The sequence below is a fragment of the Microtus oregoni genome, unplaced genomic scaffold, assembly GCF_018167655.1.
Source record: "Microtus oregoni isolate MIOR12 unplaced genomic scaffold, Mior012 000004F_ref0000308, whole genome shotgun sequence".
In the NCBI taxonomy this organism is placed as follows: domain Eukaryota; kingdom Metazoa; phylum Chordata; class Mammalia; order Rodentia; family Cricetidae; genus Microtus; species Microtus oregoni.
In genome coordinates this window covers 3215785-3242131 of record NW_024543063.1, presented here as the reverse complement: position 1 = coordinate 3242131, position 26347 = coordinate 3215785, and the positions used below count along the sequence as shown (strand labels likewise).

The following is a 26347-nucleotide window of genomic DNA, read 5'->3' as shown; positions in this document are numbered from 1 at the left end:
TTGCAACATCCTGGGTCCTAAACTCCCAGCAGCGTCATGAGGCTCAGTCAAGGTACAACTCTTATATTCCAGGGGTCTCGCTGACGTTCAGGCGGACATGGCCCAGACGGCCCAGCGCTTGCACTTGGCCTGCCTGAGCCTCGACTCCCACCTGCAGCTGACAGCCAGCAGCGTGACCCGTGACCTGGAGCAGCGGCTGAGGGAGCAGGCCAGGGAAATGCTGCAGATGCAGGGCCACTGGGCGGCTGAGAAGGTGGCGCTCCAAGCCAGGTGGGCCCTGGGCTCTGGCTGGTTAGTGCAGGGATGCCCACAAGGCATGGACTTAAGATGGTTGCAGTTTTTCCGGGTGATGGCACCCAGCATTCTGACACGGGGCTGCAGATCTGAGTCGGAGTGAGAGCGTGGGCCATGACAGCTGACCTTCAAGATAGCAAAAGTTATCAGCGTTCTATAGCAGAGAAAGCATCCAGTCAGGACATGGACTGAGGCATAGCCTTAGTACTGTGTGGAGGCTGTACCATTGGGAGGAGTCCTGATGGGCCCACAGCACCCTCAGGGCCCCTTATCATCACCCCATCTCTCTCCAGACTTTCAGAGCAGACCCTGTTGATAGAGAAGCTCTCTAAGCAGAAGGAAGAAGGAGAGGGATCCATCTTGACACTCAAGGCGGACATCCAGAGACTGGTTTGTGGGGTGGGAGATTGGGGTGCTTTGCCATGGGGGCATATCTGCTCGACTCAGGGCTCTCTGTCCACAGAAATCCCAGCGCAGTGGGGGCCAAGTGGTGGTAGATGAACTGACGGATGAGGTTGAAGCCCTGCACCGTGTCCTGGCCAGCATCAAGGAGGTATGGTCTTGCGTGATGGTCTTCCTGGATGCAGAAGGCCTCTGGGAGCATCGATTTTTGTTGATCCTCATCCAGAAGGTACTGTTTAATGGTGGCCCTGTACTCTCTCCTCTCTGTATGACCTGAAGGTGGCCCAGTCAGACGCAATGTGTCCAGAGCTGACCTGGAGCAGCAGCAGTGAAGTCAGGGAGGTGCAGGGACGACTGAGAAGCCCCCCTCGTTCTGTGTCACCCCACCGGCATATGTCCCCAACACTGAGCGGTTCTCCAGGCCGCCTGGATTCTGCGCTTCAGGCAGTGCAAGTCGCCATTGAGAGGCGGCAGCAGAGGGAGCAGGTAGTGACCACGGTCCACGGGGTCACCAGAGCCACAAATCTTGACCTTTATGGAACTTTTCACAACCTGCCCTGGTGCGGGGGGGTTAGGGGTGGAGCTGGTGGCCAGGTCTCCATCGAGCCTGCCCCTGACTGAGCTCCAAAGCCTGGGAAGGGGCTTCAGGGGTCGGGAGGCCTTTCTGAGAGAATTGAGGAGCTCTGGATGGCCGTTGGTGCTCACTATGATTCTTTTACCCCGGGCAGGAGCTGTGTCTGAGGCTGGAGTCCTCCCAGGAGGAGGCAGCCAGGCTGCGGGAGCAGCTGTCTGGGTACCGGCAGGAGCTGCGGGCCTCACAGAGACTTCTGCAGGATAGGGCACAGGAGCACGAGGATCTCCTGGGCCAGCTGGAGGCGCAAAGGCAGGAGGCACAGCACTGCCAATCATCTATCCATCTCCTGGAAAGGTGATGGGAGTGGCAGGGTGTGACGGGGCAGTACTGTGAGCTCTCACAGGAGGAGCGAGAAAATGCCATATCTCCAGGGAAGACCTTCTGGTGATCAGGCTACCCCTCACTCTGCACCCCCTTTGCCTGGATTGGGTAGCTCCTCTCCCTCTTTCGTGACCCCTATACTATACCTGATCTGGCTTTTCCCTTCCCTGAACATCAAAAGCACTGTTTGCACATGCCCTAAGCTCTCTGCAGGCCCAGGCCCATATCCCATCCCCAGAAGCTCTGGCTTCATGCAGCCTTTGTCCTCCTACCACCCCTGCCCCAGACTCCCCTCTAGATGACCTTTCTCTACCGGTGACCCTTTACCATGGCCAAAAGAACCCCCACTCCCCACATACCCTGTGGCTCCCATGGTTCCATTGCAGCCACAATAGAGTGCAGGATACTCTCTACACAGGACTCTTAGACCTGGGGCTGGAAAGAAGCAGGGCCATGGAGTGTACAGGGAATCTCTGGGATCTACTGGATGCAAGCTGAGTAAGAACCAGGTGTTAGCCGTGAGTCTGGAAACCTTCCTGAAGGAGATGTCCAATGTCCCAGGGAGCAGGGACAACTATGCCCCCTTTACCACGGTTTGGGGACAGACCACACATCCTCCACAGCTCGTCCAAGCAGACTACACTAGGTGTAGTGACACACAAAAAGAATATGAATCAGTCTGCCCTGGGGAGACACAGAGCAGGAGGGCACAGGGGTGGGCAGATCAGGGCAGCCTTACTCAGGGGCTGAAACCCAAAGGCAGCAGTAATGAGATCACAGAGGGCAGGGAGGCCTTCCCAGAGGGAAGGCAGCACTATGTGGGGCAGTCTATAGGGAGACTTCGGTGAGCCCATTGGGCAGGCAGGGCCATGTCACAGAAGGAGGTCTATCCACATCTCCAAAAGCAGAGGCCACAAGAAGCCACGTGGGATGGGGTGACTGTGGGGTGCTGGAGCAGAGCAGAAGCGGCAGGGGGCATGCTGGGAGGATATCAGCTGGACACAATGGGCCCATGCAGTGTCAGATCCAAATGACCTTCAGGAAATGGGATCTGATATTCAGAGGACGGGGTAAGAGAAGCGTGGCTAAGCACCCAGACTTCCATGGCCACTGCACAGCGGTTTCAGGACCCACAAGCGTGTAGACTCGAGGGCTGAGGGACAGATTGGGTAGATAATAGCCAGGGAGGTGTCGCTTCTATGGTGGAGGTTTGCAAGGATGGGGTGGACATTACCTGTGTGCAGAGAGAGATCTATGACGACTGCCCAGACTTGGCCTATGTGGCAGAGAGCTGGACCCTAAGCTCCTGCAAGGGAAGGGGAAGGCTGGTCTAGCCAGAGAGTAGCCAGGTCATCTCAGCCAGCTAGTGAGGGCCTGAGGCTTTGGGTCACAGTGTCAACTCCTCTTCCTGTTCTTCCCTGAACTCCATCTGCCTTTGAGACCCCTGAGGATCTGCACCCGCCCCAACCTCTACGGACACATACCCTATTGATCCATATCCACTCACCCCTGACCACCCTCCCCATTCCAGTAAATCTTGCCGGCCTCAGGGGCTTCCCCCCTGAAGCATGGCTCGAGGCAGCCTCTCCCTTTGCTCCTGCTCCCAGGGAGAAAGCGGCCCTGGAGACGACAATGAAGGAGCTAAGAACGAAGGCAGACATTCGGGAGGCAGAGACACAGAAGCTGGAGGTCACAAATGCAGAGCTGCGGAGAAGCCTCTTGATGCGGGCAGAGCAGAAAGCCGAGCTGATCCAGCGGAGTGAGCGGAGCCTGCGCGAGCTGGAGGCCAGGTGGGTCCTAGAGGGGCTGCAGTCTGGCAGGGTCCCTTAGACTGTGAGACCACAGGTGAGACACCAACAATGTGTCAGGGGCAGGGGGCGGGCAGGGTATCACACAGCCCATATCCCCACACCTCTATCAGCCCAATGCCTGACCCTATGTATACAAACCTCCCATGTTTATACCTTACCCAGACACACAGCCAAAGGCTGCTCTCAAGGGGGATACCCTGCAGCTTTGGGGCTCCCTGGGCTTAAAAGGGTTTGTTATAATTTCCCTGCCTATAAGTCTTGTGGGGGCATCTCTGAAGAGACCACTGACTTTGCCTTCTGGCCCTGGACCTCAGTCAGGGCCGCCTGGAACAGCTGGAAGAGAAGGTCTCTGGGCTCAGGAAGGAGCTGGCCACAGCCCGGGAGGCACTAAACTCAATGCAGCTGCAGAGGGACATTGTGGAGTCTGAAAGGGGGAGCCTGCGTGATGCCCTGGCCCGGGTATGTGTCCCAGCACACATCGTCCTTGCCTCTGTCCTTACCCACACAGCCTGGTCCACTACCAGGGCTCCTGGTCACCACCTTTGTACACCAGCCTCACCCTTGACACCTTGCCCTCCCAACCCTTCTGGCCACGTCTTCTAGCCAATCCTCCCTGGGCCACCAGTCACCAACTCTAGTCAGAACCTTAATTCTCCTGGGAGGAATCTGAAGCCTCTCCCCAGAGCCAACTCTGAGTGACCACCATGCCTTTGCAGGCTGAATCTAGCAATGCTGATTTGGAAATGATGGTGGCACGGCTGAAGTCGGAGGGCATAGAGCATCGGGACTCACTGGCCAAGATGGCTACCTTGGTGGAAAGGCTCTCCCAGGACAAAGACACCCTAAACCATCTGGTGCTTCAGGTAAGGCAAGAGCCAAGGCCTCAGTTTCCCCAAGGTGCCCCTGAACCTTCTCTGTGGGATTGTCCTGTCATCCATCCCTCAGAACGCTTTCCTACATGGACTGAGACCACCATCCCAAGGGTAGGTGCTAGAGATGGGAAGCAGACCCTAACCACGGATGCTGGCCAACCTGGAAGTAGGGGTCGCAGCATCTCCATGGAAGGCCTACATGGCTTGTGGGGACTAGAGGTTTGTGGTCCACAGATTAAATGCCCTCCTGCCTGCTCTGCAGCTGGAACAGGAGCGGGACCAGCTTCGGGAGCAGCAGAAGATTCTGGAACAGGAGCAAGCCGACGTCAGGGAGCAGCTGGCACAGACAGAGCAGCAGCTAGGCCTCCTTGGGGCTGAGCGGAGAAGTCTAAAGGAGACTTGCGGGCACCTGGAGCAAAAGCAGGGACATCTAGAGGGGCAGGTGGCCCTGCTCGGGCAGGAGAGTGCCCAGCTTCGGGAGCAGGTGAACCAGGTGAGACCAGGCAGTGAGCAGTCACACATCTGTCTTGCTATTGCTGGTTGTACCTCTAGAGAGGGGTAGAGAGAGGGCACAGGGGATAAAGAGCTGGGTACACAAGCATGGGGGCCTGAATTGAGGTTATCAGGACCTACAGGATGGAGGAGCCACCAGCGGCATATGCGATCCCTGTGGGAGCTTCAGTGAGCAGGGGAAGGGAGTTTGTAGAAGGGAGATTTGAGTCAGTTCTCCACGTTTGGGATGGGGCTCTGCTTCTGGCCCCTGGGACTTGGTCTGTGTGTTCACAGTTGAACTCGCCTCCCACTCATCATTTAAACATCTGTGTTTTTGTTTAGTTCCTGTCTTTTGGTTGTTGAATATCTTTGGGGGGTTGTTTTATGTTTGTGTACAGATGTACATACACATGTGTGTGCATTCATAGTGCATATATCCGTGTTGATTGTCTGAAGACAACCTCAGATGTAATCTATCTTGTTTTTTTTTTCTTTTTAAATTTTTTTTTTATTTTAAAGTGTTTAAGGGTTTTGACCTCGTCTGTGCACTACCTGCATGCAGTGCCTGTGGAGGCCAGAAGAGGGTGTCCTAGAACTGGAGTTACAGATAATTGTCAACTGCCACATGGGTACTGGGAATCAAACCAGGGTCTTCTGGAAGAACAGCCAGTGCTCTTAACAGCTAAGCCAACTCTCCAGCCCCTTCCACCTTGTTCATGAGAGAGGATCTTTTGCTGGTCCGGAGCTCACTAAGCTAGACAGGCTGATCAGTGACCATGGGGGATTCCTCGGTCTCTGCCCAGTGCTGGGACTACAAGAACATACCACAATACTCAGATTTTTTTCAACATTGGCTCTGGGGTTGAACTCAGGTGTAAACAAAAGTTTCTGTCCTGCCAAGTTCTGCAGTCATTCGGCCCCAGCAAAACACACAGAAGCTTATATTAATTATAAACTGTTTGGCCTATTAGCTCAGGCCAATTATTATTAACTAGCTCTTACAACTTAAATTAACCCATAATTCTGTCTATGTTTAGCCATGTGTCTTGTTACCTTTTATCAGTACAGCATTCTTATCTTGCTTCCTCTGCATGTGGCTGGTGACTGCAGACTGAGCTTTTACTCTTCCCAGAATTCTCCTAGTCTGGCCACCCTGCCTATACTTCCTGCTCTACTTCCTGCCTGGTCAATCAGCATTTTATTAAACCAATACAAGTGACAAATCTTTACAGGATACAAGACCATTATCCCACAGTACTCTTCACCCACTGAGCTATAGGAGAATCACTCAGTGTGGACTGAGTCTGAAGCCATTTTGGTCTTTTACAATACATCTTGTGCAGAAACTGTGTCTCTGGTGGGTCTCAGACCTCTGGTGACATCCAGGAATCCTTGTTTCATGTGGGACAGTGTGACCTCTCCCCATTCTCAGGCCCTTATTCTTATAATGTTCCCGTTTTGGGTAAGGTATAATCAGTATGTAGTATTGGTGACAGACAGGACAATGAGTTGACAATGGTATGCCCTGTGGATGACCAGTCACCAGTCCAAAAGCTTCCCTCATAGGCTACCCAGTTCTTGCTCAAATTCCTAAAGTCCCAGGAGCCTCTGGTCCGACATGGAGTACCCTGTACTGGCTGTGTGGGTCACTTGTACCAAGGTTCTCTCTCTTCACACACCCTGTAAGACTCATTCATGTAAGTGCATGTAGCATAGCTCTTTGCTTTTGAACATAACTGCGCGCTGTGGTAGGTATAAACACAGCTCCTTCCTCACTGCTTCTGCACACCTGTGCTATTTCTGGCTTGGGCAGGAGACACAAGACTCGTGAAAACCTCTGTATACTCATTCCTCAGTATTCTTGAGCTAATACAAAGAATGAAGATGAGGGGATCATTGGGAAGGAGTGTGCTGATTCAGAAGTGGCTCTAGCATTTCAGCTGCTCCTTGACCTCGTCAGCATTTTATATCACCCATTTGACTTTTTAAGCTCTTCTCTGTGTGATACTCTACATGCTAAGGCTTTGATTCCTGTTTCCAAGGTAACTAGTGGTGTTTTGGGCACATTTTCAGGCTCCTGTTGAATTTGTGTCTTTTTTAGGATTTTGCGTGTTTTGTAAATGTAGATTTTGTGTTTTGGTCTATATAGGAGTTTTTCATATATATTTATACAAGTACTTGGTCAGACAGATGTACTGTGAATGATTTCTCCAGCTAGTGCCTTATCTTTCCATTTTCTTGTTCTTTTTTTCTTTTTTTGGTTTATTGAGACAGGGTTTCTCTGTGTAGCCCTGGATATCCTGGAACTCACTCTGTAGAACAGGTTGGCCTTGAACTCACAGGTATTCACTTGCCTCTGCCTCCCAAGTATTGGGATTAAAGGTGTGCTCTATCACCCAGCTCCATTTTATTAATGGTGTTTTTGAAGAACATAAAGATTTAACTTTGACAAATTTCTTTTACATTTTTAATCATTGTTCTGTTTGTTGTGGTGGACTTGTTGTTTTGGTTTGGTTTTGAAACAGTAGCCAGAAACTCACTATGTAGCCCACCTTGGCCTCAAATGTAGCAACCCTCCTTCCTTAATCTCCCTAACTGCTGGGATTATATGAATGAGCCACCAGGCCAGGCTTTCTTTATCTTACAATCAGTATTTCCTATGTCCTGCAGTTTTCCTAAGGACAAAATTTCGCCTTTTGTGTTTTCATGTGGCCTTGGTTGAGGCCTTCCATCCATTTCATATCAATTTCATGGATCTCAAAGTATGTAACAACGCAAGCTTTGTGACCATCTGAGTCAGACCCTCCCTCAGTAAGACTTTGAAATATGGATTTCAGTTACCCTCCAGGTGACTCCAATAGCATCAGAGTGTAAGAAGCCCAGTCGGGCAGGGTGGGGTAGGAGCTAATACGTGCTGTCTTCCATGCTAATCTTCACTTGACCAGGCCCTGTTTCAAGGGACCCCCATGTTTGGGTTGCCTTGCTGGGTGAGTTACTGTCCTGTCATTGTGGCAAAGCATCTGACATATTAGTTGTGGTGGTTTGAATGAGAATGGCCTCCATAAGCTCATATGTTTAAACGCTTAGTAGCTAAGGAGTGGGACTGTTTGAAAGCATTAGGAGGACTAGGAGGTGTGGCCTTGTTGGAGGAAGTATGTCACTGAAGCAGGCTTTGAAGTTTCAAAAGCCCATAGCAGGCCCAGTCTCCTCTCTCTCTCTCTCTCTCTCTCTCTCTCTCTCTCTCTCTCTCTCTGCCTGAGGATCAGTAGCTCTTAGCTCCTTCTCCAGTGCCACATGCTCCTGCCATGATGATATTAGACTAAGCTTCTGAACCGTAAGCAAGCCCCCATTAAATGCTTTCTTTTATAAGAATTGCCTTGGTTGTGATGTCTCTTCATAGCAATAAAAGAGTGACAAGGACATTTAAGAGTGCCTTGCATTTGGGACCCTGATTTCCAGGGGGTTCTGGCCATGGTCATTTGGCTTTACATTTCTGGGCCAGTTTTGAGACAGAATATCATGTTGGCATAAAAATGTGGAAGACGAAAAAGAGAAAGAAGTAGTGACAATTACGTCACAGAAGTCAGGAAGCAAGGGAATGACAAAAGGGACTGTGGCCTGTTCCTAGTAACCCATTTCCTTGAGCTAGATCCTGCCTCCTACTCTGCAGGAGTGGCCCATAGTTGGCTCACAGTTACAACTCGAGTCAAGCCCTCTGTGGACAATGGAACCAAATAAGACTTGGGGTGTTCTTGGTAACTGAATTCCTCAGAATCGTCCCAACCCAAACTACAAATCAGCAAATGCCTCAAGGAGAGAAGAGGCCCAAGTGGCTGTTCCCTGCCTCAAGAGCCCCGCTGCTCTAGACATTGCTGCTTCTGCAGTTGCAAGGCTCCCAGAGGTCTTGTCTGGATTCTGTTGAGCTTCCTAGTGGAAACACCAGGCTCCACCCTGTGCTGCGTCTGTACCCCTACACCACACGTCCAGCTCCCTGGGCACTCACAGTCTAGCAAAGGTTGCCACTGAGACTGACAGTTGGCTCTCACCTAGAAACACCCAGTTCTGTCACAGTGCACCAAGGTTTCAGAGTGGCCACTCCCTCTGTTGGAAAGTTCATATGCAATTTGATGAGTGTCCATACGTGAATTGATGGGTGTCGATGCTTCTCATGTCTACCCACCTTCTGTACGGTCACCTCCATGCCACTCTGCATAGCATTCCTCTTCCTGTGCCTTCTCACCTCCCGCAGCGTCTTCCCATTAGCTCACTCTCTTCGTTGTCCCACGGTCCCTCTTTCCTCCCCTAGGTCACCTTCAAGAAACAGGCCCTGGAGAAGCAGCTGGCACAGAGCCTGCAGGATCAGGAGGCTCAGATGGACGTTCTGCAAGAAGCTCTCCACAAGAAGAACACTCTTTCGGAGGAGCAGACCCAACTACTGGCTAAGCAGGAAGCCCTGGAAAGACATAGTGAGCTTGTGACTAAGGAGGCAGCCGATCTGAGGTACCAGTGAGACGGCTAGTCGGGGCACACCTCTAGTGATCCTGCCTTCAGACAGCCCATGGGGTTATGACTTCAGGGGTGCTACATAGACATAGTGGCATAGGGCAGGGCATGTCTGCTGTCAGTATATGGTATTATGGGTTGTACAGAGAGGAGGCACTGGGCCTTTGAAATGGTTCAGTATTAGATGAGGTGCCCTGGAGCAACCCTATGAGACCAGAAACTCAGTTCAGACCAGTAGAAGAAAGATATGCAATTTCTTCCTGAAGAATGAGGAGTTCAGGTCGACTGTGTCTAGAAGCTTCTAGGACCTCAGAGATCCTTCCCCTCCTCCGTCTGTTGAGTGCCTCCGAGATTTCATTCCCAGGGAGACACCTAGAGGTAGCAAGAGAGTCTGCCTGAACTTCTATCCAGTGTATTCCCTTACAGTTCTGGGAACCAGAGAGATAAAACTGTGCAGCCTGGAGAAGGGTCCACCCAGGGAACCATGGTCCTGACAGTGGAGGTCGGGGAAGCCCACAACATCCAAAACTTAGAGTGGGAACACAGAGGCAAGAACAGTGGTGGCTTAGACTGGTCCCACCGCCTCTGCAGGGACCCAAGGCTGGTTGGTGCTTTCTCTCTCTAGAGCTTATTCAGCCATGGAGGGCTGGCTTCCTCCGGGAAGTCCAGAAACTAGGGCCATGGGGAACTAGAGGGACCCAGATCTTTAACTTCTCAGAACCAAACTTTCTGAATAAAGGCTGGTGCAGACATCCAAATGGCAAGTTTGGGGGAAGTTTCCCAGGTGGGCAAGAGCTGAGTGGGTCCTGACTTCCATGAGCCTGGTCAGAGTCTTCCATGGGTAGGGCCCCGCCCCCACACTCCCCTGGCTCCAGGCTTGACCTCTGGACCCAGAGCCATTGCATATGGCAGCCCTGAGAACCACCAATGTACCATGATGGCTGGTTTTAGTGGCAGGGCCACTTGGGGACATACCTGAACCAAACCTCTCTCCATTCACAGAATACTAGCAGCTCATCAGTGAGATGGGCCAGGTTTACATCTATATATATGTGATATATACACCTGTACATCACCGCGCAGCTGGCCCACTCCCCATATGCCTTTCCCTTGTAACACCAGGCTTCCACTCGTGAGCTCAACCACAGTGAGATGCTCTTGGGACTCTGGGAAAAGAAACTGGACACACCCTCAGATTCCCAGGTGGTGAGCAAACAGACACCAGAGGGTCAGAGATCACGTCCCCTAGACAAAACCAGGTACAGTTCTAGGAGGGGCCTTCAAGGCAGCCCAGAGGAAGGATGTTCTCCATACACAGCTGAGAAGAGCACCTCAGCAGAGAACATATTCCCTCGTAGAGTGGAAAATGTGTAGTTAACAAGAGGGGCAGGCTATGGCGAGGCCGACTCTGAGGTTTCTAGAGCTTGTAGCCTGGGCCCAGAGAACTTTTCCCTCCCACAGCAGAAAGGCCTGGCAGGCTTCTGGTGCTCTCCAGGACAACACAGGAGCTGTGATGAAACTCTCAGACTGGTCAGGGGCAGTGGCCTCCCTCGCCCATTGAGAGCACACCTTGATGTCGCGTTATGATACACATTAAATTGGGTGCTCGTGGTGTCACCAAAGCTCAGGAACAAATCATGCTTGTGGCTCTGGGCTGACACATCGCTGTCAGCTGACGGTCAGGAAGTCAAGCTGTTGGCAGTTACCTCACCCCCACCCCCTGGGAGCGGGCACTGTTGTGGGGCGGGACACCTCGCTCCAAGACGTACCTTTGAATGGTGGCCTCTGCCTTCAAAGCTGGGCTGCATTTCCCACAGTGGATCATACTGCCTGCAACACTCTAGTTCTGCTGGTTGTTCTGAGGGTGACCCCTCCCTTGCCAAGGGTGTGATGCTGCATGCGTTAGACGCACCACCATGCCTACAACAGTTTCCCGTTGGTTGGCATTCCAATCAAATCCGGCTCCCGCCCCACGTAAAGCCATGGTGAGCAACCTGTCTTGCCCTGGGTGAAGTCAGCACTCATAGTCTCCCCCACCACTGCTGCGCTACCGCTAGGCATGTTGCCTGCAGTGCTTTGCTAATCTGGTGTGTGGTTAATGACGCTGCCTGGCTGTACTTTGAATTTCCCTGGGCTCTGCTCTCTCATGGTATGGTAAAGTACGTTTTATGCGCTTTTGTCTTGGTTTGAAGCGTTCTTTGTAACTGTTATTTTTCTCGTTTTGCTGACTTTGTTAATGATTATGAAGAACTCTTTACATAGGATGGATGCTTACCCCTATGTTTATATAGTACATACAGGTTTTCTTCCAATTCTTCCCCTTGTCATCTTTTTTTTTTTTTAAATTTTTAAAGACCAGCTTCTTAAGTTAGCAGTCGAAGTGATGGGTTTCATTACCTGCCCTTTCCTTCCAACTTTATGTATGGAATCTCTCCTATGGAAAACCACCCCTTCCTCCTTTAAGCATATCCAGATCTGTTGGCCTCTTTATTTTTTCTTTAATTGTGGCTTTCGTGGCAGGCTTAAGAAGATTAAAATATCTTCCGCATCTGTTCTGTTTTTACAGTTCAGAGTTATTCTGCGATGACTTGTTTATTTTGCTTTGTTTCTGAATTTGATTTTTTTTTATTTGGCCCGAAACGTGTTTTTGTGTAGAGTGCGACTGATTCTTACATGTTCAAACTAGGAGACACCTCGGGACCATGTGGGTGACGTGCCCGCTCTCTGATGCTTCTCCACAGGGCCGAGAGGGACTCTCTGGAGAACAGCCTCTTTGAGGCTCAGCAGCTGGTAACACAGCTGCAGGCCCAGCAGGAGCAGCTAGAAGGAGAGGCCCAGGCTGCTCGGCTGGCTCGCAGGGCTTTGCAAGGTGCGGCAGTGGGTGGACCCTCTCTGACCCCCAAGTCACTGTAGGGGTGAACTCAGTCCCTATAGGTGCTGTTCTCCCTCCCTGGGTCCTGTAAGGGGATACCCAAGGGCTTAGAGCTGGTGTGGGATGTACAGGGGCTGCCTAGCCCATTCTGCTCTGTGGCTGTGGCCGACTCTGAGCTCAGACCTGAGGTGCAGTCACAGGGATGGTATAGTGGCTCCCTGCCCTGCACCCTTTCCCAGTATTTTTGTCCCCGCTTGGACTGCCCACCATGTGCTAGAAGAGCAGGCAACTACCTCTTAAGTGGGTGTCTTCAAAGGATAGAGGGCACCGTGATCTGACACTCCTGACACTTCACAGTGGAAATGGAGCGGCTGAGAGGTGACTGGGAAGTTCGAGAGACAAAGCTGCAGCAGGATCTGGGACAGCTGCAGCAGCAGGCCGCACAGCAGGAGCAGGAGGCACAGCTGGCCTTGGAGCGCCAGGGACTGGCCCACAGAGAGGACCTGGCACGGCTGCAGAGGGAGAAGGTCTGCTGTGTCCTCCATGTCCTCCCAACAGGCAGAGGTGGAAGAACAGGGGGAGGGACCTGGCAGGGAAGGCCTTGCACGGTATGGGGGAGGGGCAGCTGATGTGCTGAGTAGGCTCTTGCTCAGAGAAGGAACCGAGCCTGAAGATCCATTATCCTGGCTTCAGGCTGCTATAGAGACCAAACAGTTTCACATCTGTCAGACTGTACCACTAGGGTCATGTGACCCTGGAGGCCTTGTTTGTTCCATCCCATTCTTCTAGCCACACATCCATACATTCATCCGTCCATCCATCCATCCATCCACACATTTACCCACCCATATAGACACGCACCCATCTGTCTATCCAAACACATATCCATATATCCATCCCTCCATCTATATGTATATCCATCTACCTGTCCATCCATCCATCTATCCATCCATTCATTCAGCCAGCCAGCCAGCCATTTATCTATATACTCATCCATCTTTATGTCCATGCCCCTGTACCAGTGACATTTGGTAGAGATTCAGGAACATCTTAAGATCTGCTAGATTACTATGGGATGGCAGATGCTGAGACCCAGAGAGGCTCTTCCCAGCTTCTGGGAAGATCTGGGGGATCTTGTAGAGAAGACAAAGGGAGAACTGATTGCTGGACCACCGATCCCGAGCTCTTTGGGGCTAGGAGGTTGATAAATCTCAGAGCTTCAAGTGTCTACCTGTCTCCCCAGTCCTGACCTCACAACCTACCCTTTGCCTTGGCCAGGAGACCCTCAGTTTATCCCTGGCAGAGGAGAAAGAGGTGGCTGCCCAGTGGATGGAACGGCAAAAGGAACTGGTGACAAGAAGTACAGCTGAGAGGGAGGCTCTGGAGGGAGAAATTCAGAGCCTGAAGCAGGAGCGGGATGAGAGCCTCCTCCAGCTGGAGCATGAGATGCAGCAGGTGATGGTGGCATGGGAACTGGGGTCCTTACCTGTGGCAATCCATGCAGATGCATCCCTTCCAGGCTGCCACAGCTTTGAGCTGCCACGGGAATCCTGCTGAACAGATATCCACACACCCACACACCCAGCCATCTACACACCCATCCGTTCATTCACATGCCCGTATATCAACCATCCAGCCACACGTTCATTTGTCATCTAACCAACCACCCCTTCTCTCTCTCTCTCTCTCTCTCTCTCTCTCTCTCTCTCTCTCTCTCACACACACACACACACACACACACTTACATATTCATATATTTCCTCGCACATCCATCCATCTGCCCATCCACACACTTGAATGTCCTTCCACTCATCCATCTCCCTTCTACTTACTTGACTATCCATCTTTCTTTCTATGCTCACTGACCTCTGCTTACATCCATGGCCATCCAGAAACACACACAGCTCTCCATCCACATAGCTGACCATTAATTTGCCCAGCCATCCCTCTGTCAGTTTCCCTGGCCAGCCAGCGATCTACCCACTGAGATGCCCTTTCAGTAGCCATGCTTTCAGCTATCTACCCAGGCGCCCAACTCTTCATCCATGTGTCTGTCAACTCTCTCACCTGATCAGCCAGTCACCCCGTTATCTGCAAGGTCCAGCCGCACAACTTTCATCCAACCTGAGCCTTCTTCCATGCCACAAGTCTAGACACGGGGTTACCCTTGAGCCCAGGCTTTTCCAAGGAACTGGGCCATCCTCAAGAATTCATTGCTGAGTAAATTGAGCAGACAAGTACACACACGCAAGCATGCCATCACAGTGAGCAAGGACGATAATCTCTCTGCACTGATCACAAATTGCAAGGACAGAATGTAGGTGGCTGGAAGAGGTAGGGGTTGTGACAAGACTGTGTTTCTAATGAACTGATTGTCAACATTCTAGCCTCATAAGCTTATTTGACTAGTAGGAAATTGAGAAGGGCACATGTTGGTCTCCTGCCCATGTACACTCTGGGCATGGGAGCCGTGATTTTTAACTGTGCCCCATACTAGAGGAAGCTAAGGCCTTGCAAGAGGAGCAGGGTATGGAAATGGGAGCAAGAGGCTGGATGAGAGCATTCAGTAGTATCTGGGATGCATGTGTCAATATGGGCACCAGGAGCTGTGCAAACTGAATGGCAAGGACTGCAGAGGAGCCCTGAAGGCCCTATGCACCAGGTTCAAGTAATAGAAAACATAGTTGTTTACAAGCAGGAGTAATACGAAGGGGGTTGGGGTAACAAGGCTGAATTCAGAGAGGACACAGAGAACTTAAAGCCGAAAAAGCTGCACCTGTGAAGGATCCAGTGACATCATCCCCATAGGTGTATGAGAAGATGCTCAAAGAAGCAACCTATCTGGGGCAGTGGTCAAGGCCCAACACAGACCCTCACTGCCATCTGAGACCACCCACCAGGCCACACCAGGCCACACCAGGCCACACCACCTATTCCCATCTGACTGAAGCTTCCTGGCTTCAGAAACAGCACCAAGAGAGGAGCGTCAATAAGAGGAGAACAAGCAGAGAAGATGGCCTCCAATGGTTTCCCCGGACCCACAGCAAGACCACAATAACACTGTGTTCCAATGCTATAATCCAGAAAGCCAGGCATGTGGGCAGTGGTCACCACAGCAGCCAGGGGCCTCTCCCTGGCCCTCTGCCCACACCATCTGCTCCCCCTCATGTCAACATGAAGAAACAGTGCCCGGTGGGGAAGATCTGGCAGGCAGAACTTGCACGCCACACTTCTTGGAAGAAACTGACAATTTCAACCATAATGCAATCTTCAGGAGACCTCAGGCAAGAAGAGAGAGTCTGCATGGACCAGGCCTCAAAGAAACAAGACAACTGGTTATGAAGGACCATTTCCCCTAAATTCTCCACTCTTGTAGTCTGCTGGGCCTGAACCGTGGCCTGCTCACCTCACTGCAGTGAAAGTCACACTCTGTCCTTCATGAAGTTTTGCTTATGATTTCAACAAGTATTTTCTTGCTATGTCCATTAGCAAGAAGGGAAATCAAGGCCCCAGGTCTCAATGGTCTCACAGGCCAGGGGTGGGCGGGTTACCAGAATGAGGCAGAAGAAAGCAAGCATGCGTTCTGACAGGGAGAGGATAGGTGAGGAGCAAAGGGTTGTTGTTTGCTTTTTAATTCTTTGAAACATGGAGAGTGGCGTTCCTGCCTTGCCACCTCTTCTTCAGGGACTACTGTCATTCTTCAATTCCTCAGTGATGCAACCCATCCTAGCTGCCGTGGGTTAGATGTATGGTGGCTGGAAGCTAAGGGGGTGTTCTCCCGCTACCCCTACTTCTGACCAGCCTCGCCGCGAGTGTGAGAAGTACCGTGACCCACAACTGGAGAGTCAGGGGAAGGACTGGATCATCAGGAATGTGCTGTGCATGCTGCTGTAGTTTTATCTCATTCAGGACAAGCCAGGACACCAGTTTGAGTGCAGCTGCCAGTGGGACTGGCCCATCACACTCCTAGCCTGTCTGTATTCACCAACCAGAACTCTCCCTGTGCCGGTATCCGAAGCTCTTGGGACTTCTCTGCCTGGCATGACCAATGATGCGACTGGGACATGGTTGAAGGCTGTGTCCAGTCCTGCCATTCGGGGAGCTGGGTCTCCCCAAGTCTGGCTTCTGTGTCCTGCTCACACCCTCGGTGAGACAGACATCCTTGGGGTCTAGTGCCATCAGCAGCTTCTTCGTGATCACTGTAGGAAGCAGTAACCGGGACGATAGGGAATCATGAAACACCAGTCTGTCCAGTGAGAACCAGACCTCTGGCCATGGAAAAGTGGGAGCGGCATGAAGGATTGTTGAACCCCCAAAGGGGAGAGTAGGGTGAAGGAGTATGTTGCCAGTAAAGGCCTGAGCTCAGGACCACCCCTGCCCAGTGGCAGGGTATGCAAACAAAAACTGGTAAGCCTGACAGGAAACTTAACATGGCATTCATTCTGTTGTGCCTCAGACAGGGAGCCCTAGCAGCTCTGCTGAGCTCCCCGACTCCTCAGCTCCCTCACAAGCTCTCTGTCTCCTCATGTCCAGGCGATGTCTCTGAAGGAAGCAGAGAAGAGCCTGCTGAGCAAGGAGCTCTCTGGGGCTAACAGAGAGCTGGAACGGACCCGCCAGGAGGCCCAGCACCAGCAAGCGCAAGCTGAGGTGAGCCCCCACTGACGACAGTTCCCAGGCAAGGGACAGATGACTGCCTGGTCCTGTAGGGCCAAGCAAGTCCTAGCAGAGCCCCCAAAATACCCCCATTCTACCTGCTTCTAGAAGTATACCCTCCTCTTTGTGTCTTCCTCAGTCTCATGTTTCCCTGGCCTCCAAGTTTCCTTCTGGGAGAAACCACCATCTCAAAGGCAGAAGTAGCCAAGTGATTATGGCTCTCTATGCCTTGGCCCCTGCCTGTGCTGGCTACGGGCACTGAGACTCTTCTGGCCTGGTGCTCCCAGGACTTGATATAGACTGACAGGAGGGCCAGGCTGGACCATGTACTGGATGGCAACAGCCAGGAGAGGAGTAGATCCAGGCCTATGTCCCCACCTTCTGGTCTATATAGCACAAACCTTGCCTGCTGTGCTCAAACTAGTTCTAATATAGCCCAGTTGTGGGAAGGCATTCTACTAATCTTCCTGTGGCCAGTCTTTGACTGTCGGAGATCTGTTCTTGGTACCCACATGGGCGATGAGAGAAGATCACCCAGCTGGAGAAAGAGGCAGGTGCACAGAGGTGGCAGACCCTTGGGGAGGATGTCTGGTAGCTTTGGTGGAAGTAGGCAGGGGCTGGTCCCCAGTGCTGTGCAGTAGGAAACGGTGTGGCAATTAGATATGACTCCCCCCCCCCACCCCAGCACACATATCCTGACCCCCTATCACAGATGAGGACAACCTAAGTGGTACCCAGGCTCCAGAAGCTTCCCCTGGCTCTTTTTCCTCTTGCTCTGTCCTCTCTCACCCCCAGTCCCTCACTAGGGCTGGACAGCACTTCCTTGGCATGGTCCCAGAGGAGTCTATGGCTATGATCTTCTTTCCAAGTTGCACCTTTACCAATCTCTGCCCTCTGGGCAGAAAAGCATCCTGAGACCCAGGGAGCTGCTGCCTCCTCATAGACCAGCCTCTGCAGCTTCTGGAGCCTTCTCTCACGCTGGCCAAATCTCCCCCTGGGCTAGGGACCAGGCCTTCCAGCCAGCTCGGCTCCTCTGGGAGCTCATTAAGGGTTCTTTTGCCACCTCGGCTTAGAAAATGGAAATTAAAACCCGCTGAGAGAGGGGAAGTACAGCCAAAGAACCCCAGCTGTGGGGTGACATGGCACTGAGCCACTGATGGGTGGAGGGGCCTACTGGCCTGAGTCATCATTGCCTCCAGGAGCTGGTCCCCAAGATTCATAGGGAACCGCAACCTCACTGAGCAAGCAATTCTGGACCATGTGGGCACAAAACCATTGACCTGGCCCATCCTAGGTGACTCGTGCCCATTGAGAAGGAGAGCAGGAGCCAAGGCTCAGAGCGAGAGGTGGGACAGATGGAAGCCTCTACCCCAGATGGTAGCCTTAACCCCAGGTGGTGGCCTGCAGAATGCAGGTGTGGGGGTGGGGCCTCCACAGATCACTGGTGCCTCGCTGTAAAACTGCAGGTTCTGGAGGGGCCCTGACACCACCTGCCTAGATGTCTCTATCCCCAGCCTATCAGGCACAGTAGCCTATCACGGGGAAAGAATGCTTTCTTCCAAATATGAGACTTTGCAGTCCTGGGCAAGAACTTGGATGAGGCCTAGGATGAGGCCCAGAGTGAGTGGGGAAGAATCCTAACCAGGGACATTGGGCCTCGTCAAGGTGAGGAGAGTAACATCGTTGGACAAGGAACTGCTTCAGACTGAACCCAGGAGCTGGTGCCTAGAGGACCTCAGTCTTCTCTGGGTGCTCAGCAGTCTGTAGAAATAGTCTGTGGTGGGTGCAACAGGACAGCAGACCTTTGCTGCACTGATTCCTTGGCACAGCACAGCTGCCAGGCTATGATGGCAGCATTCAACATATGGAAGTAGGACACATACGTTTAGAGCACATTTATTTATAGATGGTAGGATGATAGCTGTCCCCTATTGCCACCTACCCACTGGAAAGTTCAGGAAACTGGGTACCAGGTGGACGGGGACGTACGTGGTGAGCAGTGTCCAGTCCCGTTCCATGCCAACCCGACATTGACCATAGTGAATGCCCCAGGACCAGCCAGACCTGGGTGACCTGAGTAGCAGAAAGTTTCGCCGGGGTAGAGGTTCAGCCCCAGATCCATTGCTTGCCCACGTAGTGCCACTGAGGGCAGGACCCCAGTGGTGGGCTCCATATAAAGTGGGCTAAACAGGACTGTTAAACAGAAAAGGACACCTGAGCCACTGCACTCCCTCCCCCGCCAGGCCTTGTCCACTCACTTGCCACGAGCTGATGGCTTGGGATTCCCAGAAGGAAAGTGAAGAGCCGTGGGCATGGGCCTCACCTCAGAGCATCTATACCACGTGTTTTATCTCATGGCCTGGCAGTCGGGCCGCAGACCAGCCTCCCAGAAACCCAGTGGTCCCTCTATCCCCAGGCCACCATCACCTCCGTGACGGAAGAGCTCAGGACTCTCCAGGTCCAGTTTGAGGAGGCTATCTCCACCCACCAGAGAGAAGCCGAAACTCTGAGAGAAAAGCTCCGGGAGACAGCAGCCGAGCGGAGCAGTGTGAGGAGAGAGGTGAGGAGATGGTCCTGAGAGGGTAAGGATGCAGGAGAAAGGAAGATGCCACAAGACCAGCAAGAGTCAAACGGACTTCCCCATTTGGCTCGGCAACCAGGGGCATCTCTCCGAGGGGTGAAGTGGTACCTGGCTCCTGACATCAGCTGGGGAAAGCGAGCTATGGCCTAGCATCATTTCTAGCCCAAAGTGATAGATTGGGCTTTGAGAGACTTGACAGGACAGAACTGAGCCACGGCTAAGAGAAAGCAGAGCTGCTGTAGTTGGCTGCAGGTAGATGTGAGGCCCAGTCATGGCTACCACTGGTCCTGCCTCCTCCCAGGGAGACCACAGAGCATCTGTGCTCCTCTTGGGATAGTCAGAGGCTGGCTACCCAGGGATACTAGCCGTGGACAATTGATAAGAACCATGGCATGGGCTCCAGGTTCTCCCCAGCCTAACCTTCACCTCTACACAGTTCAGAGACCAGGAGTCAGAGACAGGGAGCTGTCATTGTACGATGGCTTCCCAAGCCTGCCTGAGGGACCACTGTGACACAGGGGTGGGAGATGCTATCTAAACATCTATCCACCTAATCAGCCATGGGGAGCCTGTACAAGAGGCATGGTGCTGGGGAGGCGTGAAGCTGAGTTTAGAATATGCAGGGCAGAGAGGCAGAAGTCGGATGGTGGTGGGATTTTTCAGGGACCATCATGGGCCCTGATCCTCACACAGAGGCTCCGGGAGTCACATGATCACAACAGGATGGGGGACAGTCTTGGGCGGGGCCAGAAGAGGCCAGGGCTAGGCCAGGCAGGGGCCCAGCAGGCCGGCGGATGGAAAGGTGTTTCTGAGGAGTTCTGACAGGACTTGGGGACTCCTGGGAGAGGCAAGGGCAGGAGGGTATGTGGATTGAGGATGGAGGGGGGTCAGCCAGAACCCAGGTGGGGCCTGTGGGGACAAAGCGGCCTCACAGCTTCTGGGCTGTGTGCCAAGGCTGGCAGGCAGGGCAGCTGGCCTGGTGTGGTGAGGAGAGGGGCTCTCCCTCCCCAAGCACACCCCAAGGGGCCAGCCAAGAGCCCGGGAGAGGAAGAGAGCATGACTGAACATGACGGGCTGTTTATATTGGCCCCAAAGAGAACGGGCTCCTTCCAACAGATTTCAAAGCCGAGGCCTGGTCAGCGACCACATGGAGAAGCAAAGTGTAATTTCAAAACTGGGGGCAGAAAGAGGAGGATCAAGGGGAGGGGGGGCTCTTTGTTCTGGTCAGATGAAGGATATGAACCTCACAGCAAAGTCAAGTTTTCAGTAAGGAAGCCCCCCGGAAAGTGATAAGGAGTGACGGGAGTCTGAAAAGGTGGGGGGATGGAGTGGAAAAGAGAAATGATTGCAGAAAGGTGTCCCGGGGGGTCAGCTTGGTTCAGAATTCCCCCACTTTCAACTGCGGGAGCTTGCATGTTCTCACAGACCTTCTTGGGGTTCACACACATGTAAATATGCACACAGACATGGAAGCCTACATGTTGATAACCTCCGATTTGTATGCACATATGTGCACATCTCGTGCAACCTAAGACAGCACACATCTATGAACACAGATACACGCTGGTATGTGCACACTAAGCAGTGTGCATAGGCACACCTAAGGCATTCACACACACTTGCAGGGCTTGCATACGAAAGCACAGACATCGAGGAGCGTATACATGTGCATGTAGATGAAGAGCAAACACACATGCATACTTAGAAGCACACCAATCATACATGTGTAAACATACGTCTATATGCATGCACACATATCCTTTGGGTGTGCACAAAGCACACATGAATACCTTCACTCATGCATGCATGCATGAATGCACACACAGGCTACCCCGCTGTCACCTCTCCCCTGCTTGCCTTGCTGCCCTCCTCCCTGCAGAGCTCTGGAGTTGCCTCCCTGCAGGAAATTTCAAAAGAGACTGTTTATACAACTTCTAGTAAAGAAATAATTATTATAATCACATTAAGCGATTTGGCTGTAAAATTCCTGCAAAAGGGATGGATGTCCTCAAGAGGCGGTGGGTGGGGGTGCTGGACAGCGGGGGAGGAGGTGTCCTGGCAGCAGGGGGGCCCTTCCCCCATTTGTTTTGCTTATTTTCATCTCTCCTACTCCGGGAAATGAGTGCAGCTCCTTTTATGATGGACAGGCCCTCTCCCTGGTCCTTGACCTTCTGGGTGGATTCTGCTGAGCTCAGCGGAAAATGCTCTGCACGGTTGTGGCTCCCACATGTGGGGGGTGGGTGGGGAGCAGTGGGGAGGCCCTGGCCCTTCCCAAAAACAGAACAACAATAACAGCGGGCGTACTCTGGAGCCGGGCCGGCCGGGGGCCTGGACAATGTCCCGTGAAAACAGCTCGCAGAGAGGGGTTTGCTTTTGGCAAACCAGCAACTCAACATCACTGAGTTCTTGTGGCTTCCTCTCTCAACATGTCCCTGCTGGCTTCCTCCACCTCCTCCCCAGGGACACTTGAGAGCCAGGATGGAGCCTTCTCTGAGGCTTCTGGTCAGATTTGTAGGTTGGGACTGGGAAGCCTCAGCAAGTCCCTATCCCATAGCCTGGGAGTTAAGAGTGGACTGGCCCTTCTCTGGACCCTTCCATATAGAACGTGGGTGCCCAGAGATGCTTTATGCCCCAGGGCAGGAAACCAGGATTTAGTACCCCTGCAGTGTGAAAGCCCTATCCTCAATTCCAGAATGACAGGGTCATCCTCTGGGCCATGGGCCAGCCAGCAGGAGATGGGAACTTACATTGTGACCCCTTGCCTTCCCTGGGTCAGTTCACAGAGGTACTAAGTGGCCTCCCTTATGTTTGAGGGTATCCATGCCCCTGCCTTGGAGACTCCTATGATGCTTATCGCCTCCTGCTTCAGCAATGGAGCAGCCTGGCCTGAGAAGCCCTGAGTCTGCTAGAGAATTCAAAGAGCGCAGGTGTCTGAGCTCTCCCTCCCCCTCCCCTGTCTCCCTCACTATTAAGAGGCTGGAGCGGATGGTTGAGCTCACAACTATGTAGTTGCTGGTGCTAAGCACCGGGCTGCTGACCCAAAACCTATATAGGTATCAAAAGGGAGGAGCAGGCCCCAGGTTAGCAGGTAAAAAGATCTAAAGTCAAAAGCTGTGTGTAAACAAAACTGTACCCCAGGAAGGCCCTGCTGAACCCCAATCCACATCTCAGTATTCTACAGGGTGAACATAGCATGGAGCTAGCTCCAGGAACAGTCAGGGCGAGAGCTATCTGGGCCTTGTACCCTGAGCACCTGCTTTCTCTTGCAAATGCTGGGTGACTGCGGGAGGGGGGGTATCCAGCTAGAGTCAGAATCCTGTACCCTCTCTGGTCCCTGGAGCAGCTGCCTGTGCACCCATGGGTCCCCAAACTGGTCACTAGAGCACATTTCTCTCATAGGCTGAGGGGCTACAGGCCCAGCTGAACATCGCCCATGAACGGCTGTCTGAACTGCGCCAAGAGCTTCAGGACAGTGAAGCGAGTTGTGAGGGGCTCCGCAGGGAGGCCTTGGAGGCCCGCCGGGCACTGGACGATGAGGCTCAAGAGAAGGATGTGCTGCAGCACTCCAACACCAAGCTGCGGGCCACCATCCACAGGGCTGAACAAGAGAAGGCCAGGTAAGGACAGGGTATGACGGGTACCCTATATAATAGTTATGGGAAGAGCCTACAGCCCTGCTATTCAGCCAGGTCATAGTGAGAGAGTGCAGGGCAGGGTAACCTGTGAGCTGGGTCAGAAAGACAGTGAAAGCAACCTTCAGGTACCCAGATTAAAATGCCTACAAATGCTAGTTTATTCGGGGAGGCTAAGGACCAAGCCAACCTGTTCCTGTCCTCAAGGAGTTCCCGTTCAGCAGACTTAACAGGTGAGAGAACTGGAGTCCTTATGAGTGGCTCAGGAGGCTGGGCCGGACAAGGGGTCTTTGGGGGTTGATAGAGAGGTAAAAGAGGGTGGGGCTAAAGAGGAGCTGAGAAGTGAAAGTGGACAGGGGTGCACTTCTTGGTACTAAGACTTGGATAGACTCTGAGTCAAGGGTAACGGGAGCCCTCCAGAGGTCAGGTCTTAGGGCAGCGCATAGGGCACACACAAAGAATAGCATCTCCCTGGGGAGGGTCTGTCTGACGAGCTCTGGGCCCAGTGTCCAGTCAGCCTGTGGCCTGCTTAGTTTAAAGCGGTCCAAGGAGGAGCAGGAGCAAAGGCTGCTGGTGCTTCAGGAGGCCCAAGCAGCAGCTCAGAAGGACGCCTGCGAGCTGAGGACCAGGCTGCAGGAGTTGGAACAGGCACAAACGGATACCCGCCGGAAGCTCCAGGAGCGCCACAGACAGGTGAGGGGACCTCCACCCAACCAGGCTGCCCCAGGTCCTCCTCCCCTGTCCCTGTCTCATAGCCATAGAGTGACACTGACCAGAGCTACTCCCCTAGGAGGAGCTATAACCAACACACAGCTGCTTCCCACCCTCCCAAGTCAGCACCCCCAAAGAGGAGTCCCACGTGTATGTCTGCAGAGTAGGAGAGGTTAGATCCCAAGCCCTCTGACCTGAACTGAGGCCCCTCGAATGTGGACAGCTCCTAAACGGAGACCATGTGACAAGAGGCAGGGGCTATGGGGGCTGCTGGGTTCCTGACCCCTCAGCACCGCCCCTACATCCTAGACAAGGACACTGGAAGCTGAGAACCTGAGAAAGAGGAAGGAGGTGAACGAGCTGCGGGCCCAAGTCTCTCAGGATGCACAGCAGCGACGGAAGAACCTGCAGGAGGCACTGGAGCTGCAGAGGCAGGTAGCTGAGGCCCAGGCTGCCCGTGACGGTGCCCAGAAGGAGGTAGGAAGGCTTTTTGCCCTTCTTAGGGGGACCACCGAGCTCTGGTACAAACGGGAACTGAGACAAGGTCCATGGGAACACCTGTGGGGGAGGCAGGAGGCAATGAGAGGGACTGGTGGAAAGAGGCCTGATGTCCATTTCTGTCTCCATCTGCTGTCCCCGTGATAACCTGACCATATGCAGCAAGGGGCGGGCAAAAGGGATCTGAGGGCAAGGGGTTTGGTTAAGCTGTAACTCATTTATTTCCCCGGATTTGTTTTAGGAAAGAGCCGAGTCTTGCCCAGGTGCTAGGCAGAGTCCTGGGCAGGAGCCAGGTAGGGAGGCCTCAGGACACGGAGTTAATGCCTAGACCTTGCCTGCTCACATCACACATGCCCAACCCTTGCACACACACCCCTGCACCCTGGACTCACACAGCCCCTAGGCCAGCTCCCAAGACACTGTCTAATCACAGCCCAGGACTGTAGTTCAGTGTACTAAAGGTACCGCATGCCTCTGAGCCCAGCAGTCCCCAGCTTCCGTACCCGAACTGCATGCCTGGCCATCCTGAACACCAGTCATGCCTAGAATGTGGGGGCTTAGCTCCCAAGCTCAGGCGACCCAGAATGACCTCGGCCCCACACCTCCTTCTGTGAATAGGGCCATTGTTAGGATGCAGTCACCCAGAAAGGGACATGAGGCCAGGCTCCCCTTGCTGGCTCAGGGGAAGGGGCAAGCTGCCTTTCCGTCTTCCCCACGCCTGTGCATTCCCAGCTCGTGCATGCGTGAGTATGTGGAGCACAGGTATTGTCCCATGGCAAGAAACATAACAAAGCATGCTTTGGTCACGACTGGGCTCTGAAGCAGCCGGTGAAGAAGAGTGGCGGAGGTGGGGCCCTAGCAGGAGAGGGCAGCCAGTCTGTGGTTCTAGCTAGCTGCAGTTTTGCAGACAGCTGCCAGCAGAACTCTCTGCTGCTAACAGATACACCATGATGCTGAGGTGGCAGTCCTAACCTGGCTTGGGTTACCCACCTGCTAAACACTAGGAGACAGAGCTAGGGTGCCTTCTAGCTAAAACCTGTCTTGAAATGATGCTTCAAGGGGTATGTAGAACAGGGTTTTCCTCCTGGCCTGGCTGAGCCATTGACTCAACCAGCCTAGACGTTGGATCCTACATCTGAGTCCCAACGTCCTTCCTACAGATTCTAGGGCTACAGCAGAAGTTGGCCGAAGTCGAGGCAGCAGGGGAGGCCCGAGCAAAGCAGCTGCAGGGACATCTCTGTGAGAGCCAGAGGGCTGAACAGACCCTGCGGGCCGAGCTGCGCAAACTCACCAGGAGGCTACGACAGGCCAGCAGCCAGGCGGACAGCCTCCAGGGCAGCCTGGACAATGCCTGTAGCCGGGTCCACATCCTGGAGCAGGAGCTGGCCCAGGCTGAGGGTGCCCGGCACAATGCAGAGGCCCAGCTGGGCCGACTGTGCTCCACACTCCGCAGTGGCCTAGGGCTCTGGAGCCAAAGCCACATGGCCTCTCCTGAGAGGTCCCATTCTCCCACAACAGGTCAGTGATTTCGGCTCTGTTCTGTTCCCAACCTGAGTACCCCAACCTCTCCTTAGGCCTTACAACCCACATAATAAGGAGGCCAGAGCAGTTCCAACAATTTTAGGAGTCTGTGCTTCCATTTTACCATTTTAGGAGTCTGTGCTTACCATAGCTTTGCTCCCAGCTCCTACAGACAGGATATCTATGTGTCTGTTCCTACCCACATTCCCTGGGCTCTCACCGCCTGCAGGCAGCTCCCAGACTCGCCCTGGACGACAAAGGGACAGTCCCCCTACTAGATCTTACTCTCCATCCCGATGGTCCTCACCTGTACCTGGAGACCCCGACTCGCAGATCATAGATGTGGCCTCTGTCAGGGATGCCCTGAGGGACTTGGTGCAAAAGCTTCAAGAAGCCCAGCAGGAGCGGGTAAAAGGGATTCGGGTCTTCCACACCCATATGGGCATATACCCCCAGGGACTCTGGGAGGCAGGGAGGAGTTTAATCACTCACTGAAGACCTCTGTCTATGTGTCTGTCCATTTCTGGGCCTGCTGAGATGCTGGGAAACA

The 26347-nt window shown here is 53.1% G+C and overlaps 1 protein-coding gene across 1 annotated transcript in view; it reads left to right on the top strand.

Moving 5' to 3' along the window:
* Nucleotides 1–26347, top strand: part of LOC121447590 (putative ciliary rootlet coiled-coil protein 2) — a 61781-nt gene that overhangs the window by 19839 nt on the left and 15595 nt on the right. The window contains exons 7-26 of the mRNA XM_041650928.1: nt 73–270; nt 588–684; nt 758–847; nt 976–1182; nt 1425–1624; nt 3259–3441; nt 3777–3921; nt 4179–4325; nt 4597–4827; nt 9133–9326; nt 12071–12198; nt 12559–12728; nt 13480–13656; nt 16735–16848; nt 19271–19414; nt 22835–23052; nt 23601–23760; nt 24088–24255; nt 25437–25794; nt 26027–26205. Coding sequence (XP_041506862.1) covers nt 73–270; nt 588–684; nt 758–847; nt 976–1182; nt 1425–1624; nt 3259–3441; nt 3777–3921; nt 4179–4325; nt 4597–4827; nt 9133–9326; nt 12071–12198; nt 12559–12728; nt 13480–13656; nt 16735–16848; nt 19271–19414; nt 22835–23052; nt 23601–23760; nt 24088–24255; nt 25437–25794; nt 26027–26205 — 3508 coding nt within the window. The remainder of the gene's footprint in view (nt 1–72; nt 271–587; nt 685–757; nt 848–975; nt 1183–1424; nt 1625–3258; nt 3442–3776; nt 3922–4178; nt 4326–4596; nt 4828–9132; nt 9327–12070; nt 12199–12558; nt 12729–13479; nt 13657–16734; nt 16849–19270; nt 19415–22834; nt 23053–23600; nt 23761–24087; nt 24256–25436; nt 25795–26026; nt 26206–26347) is intronic.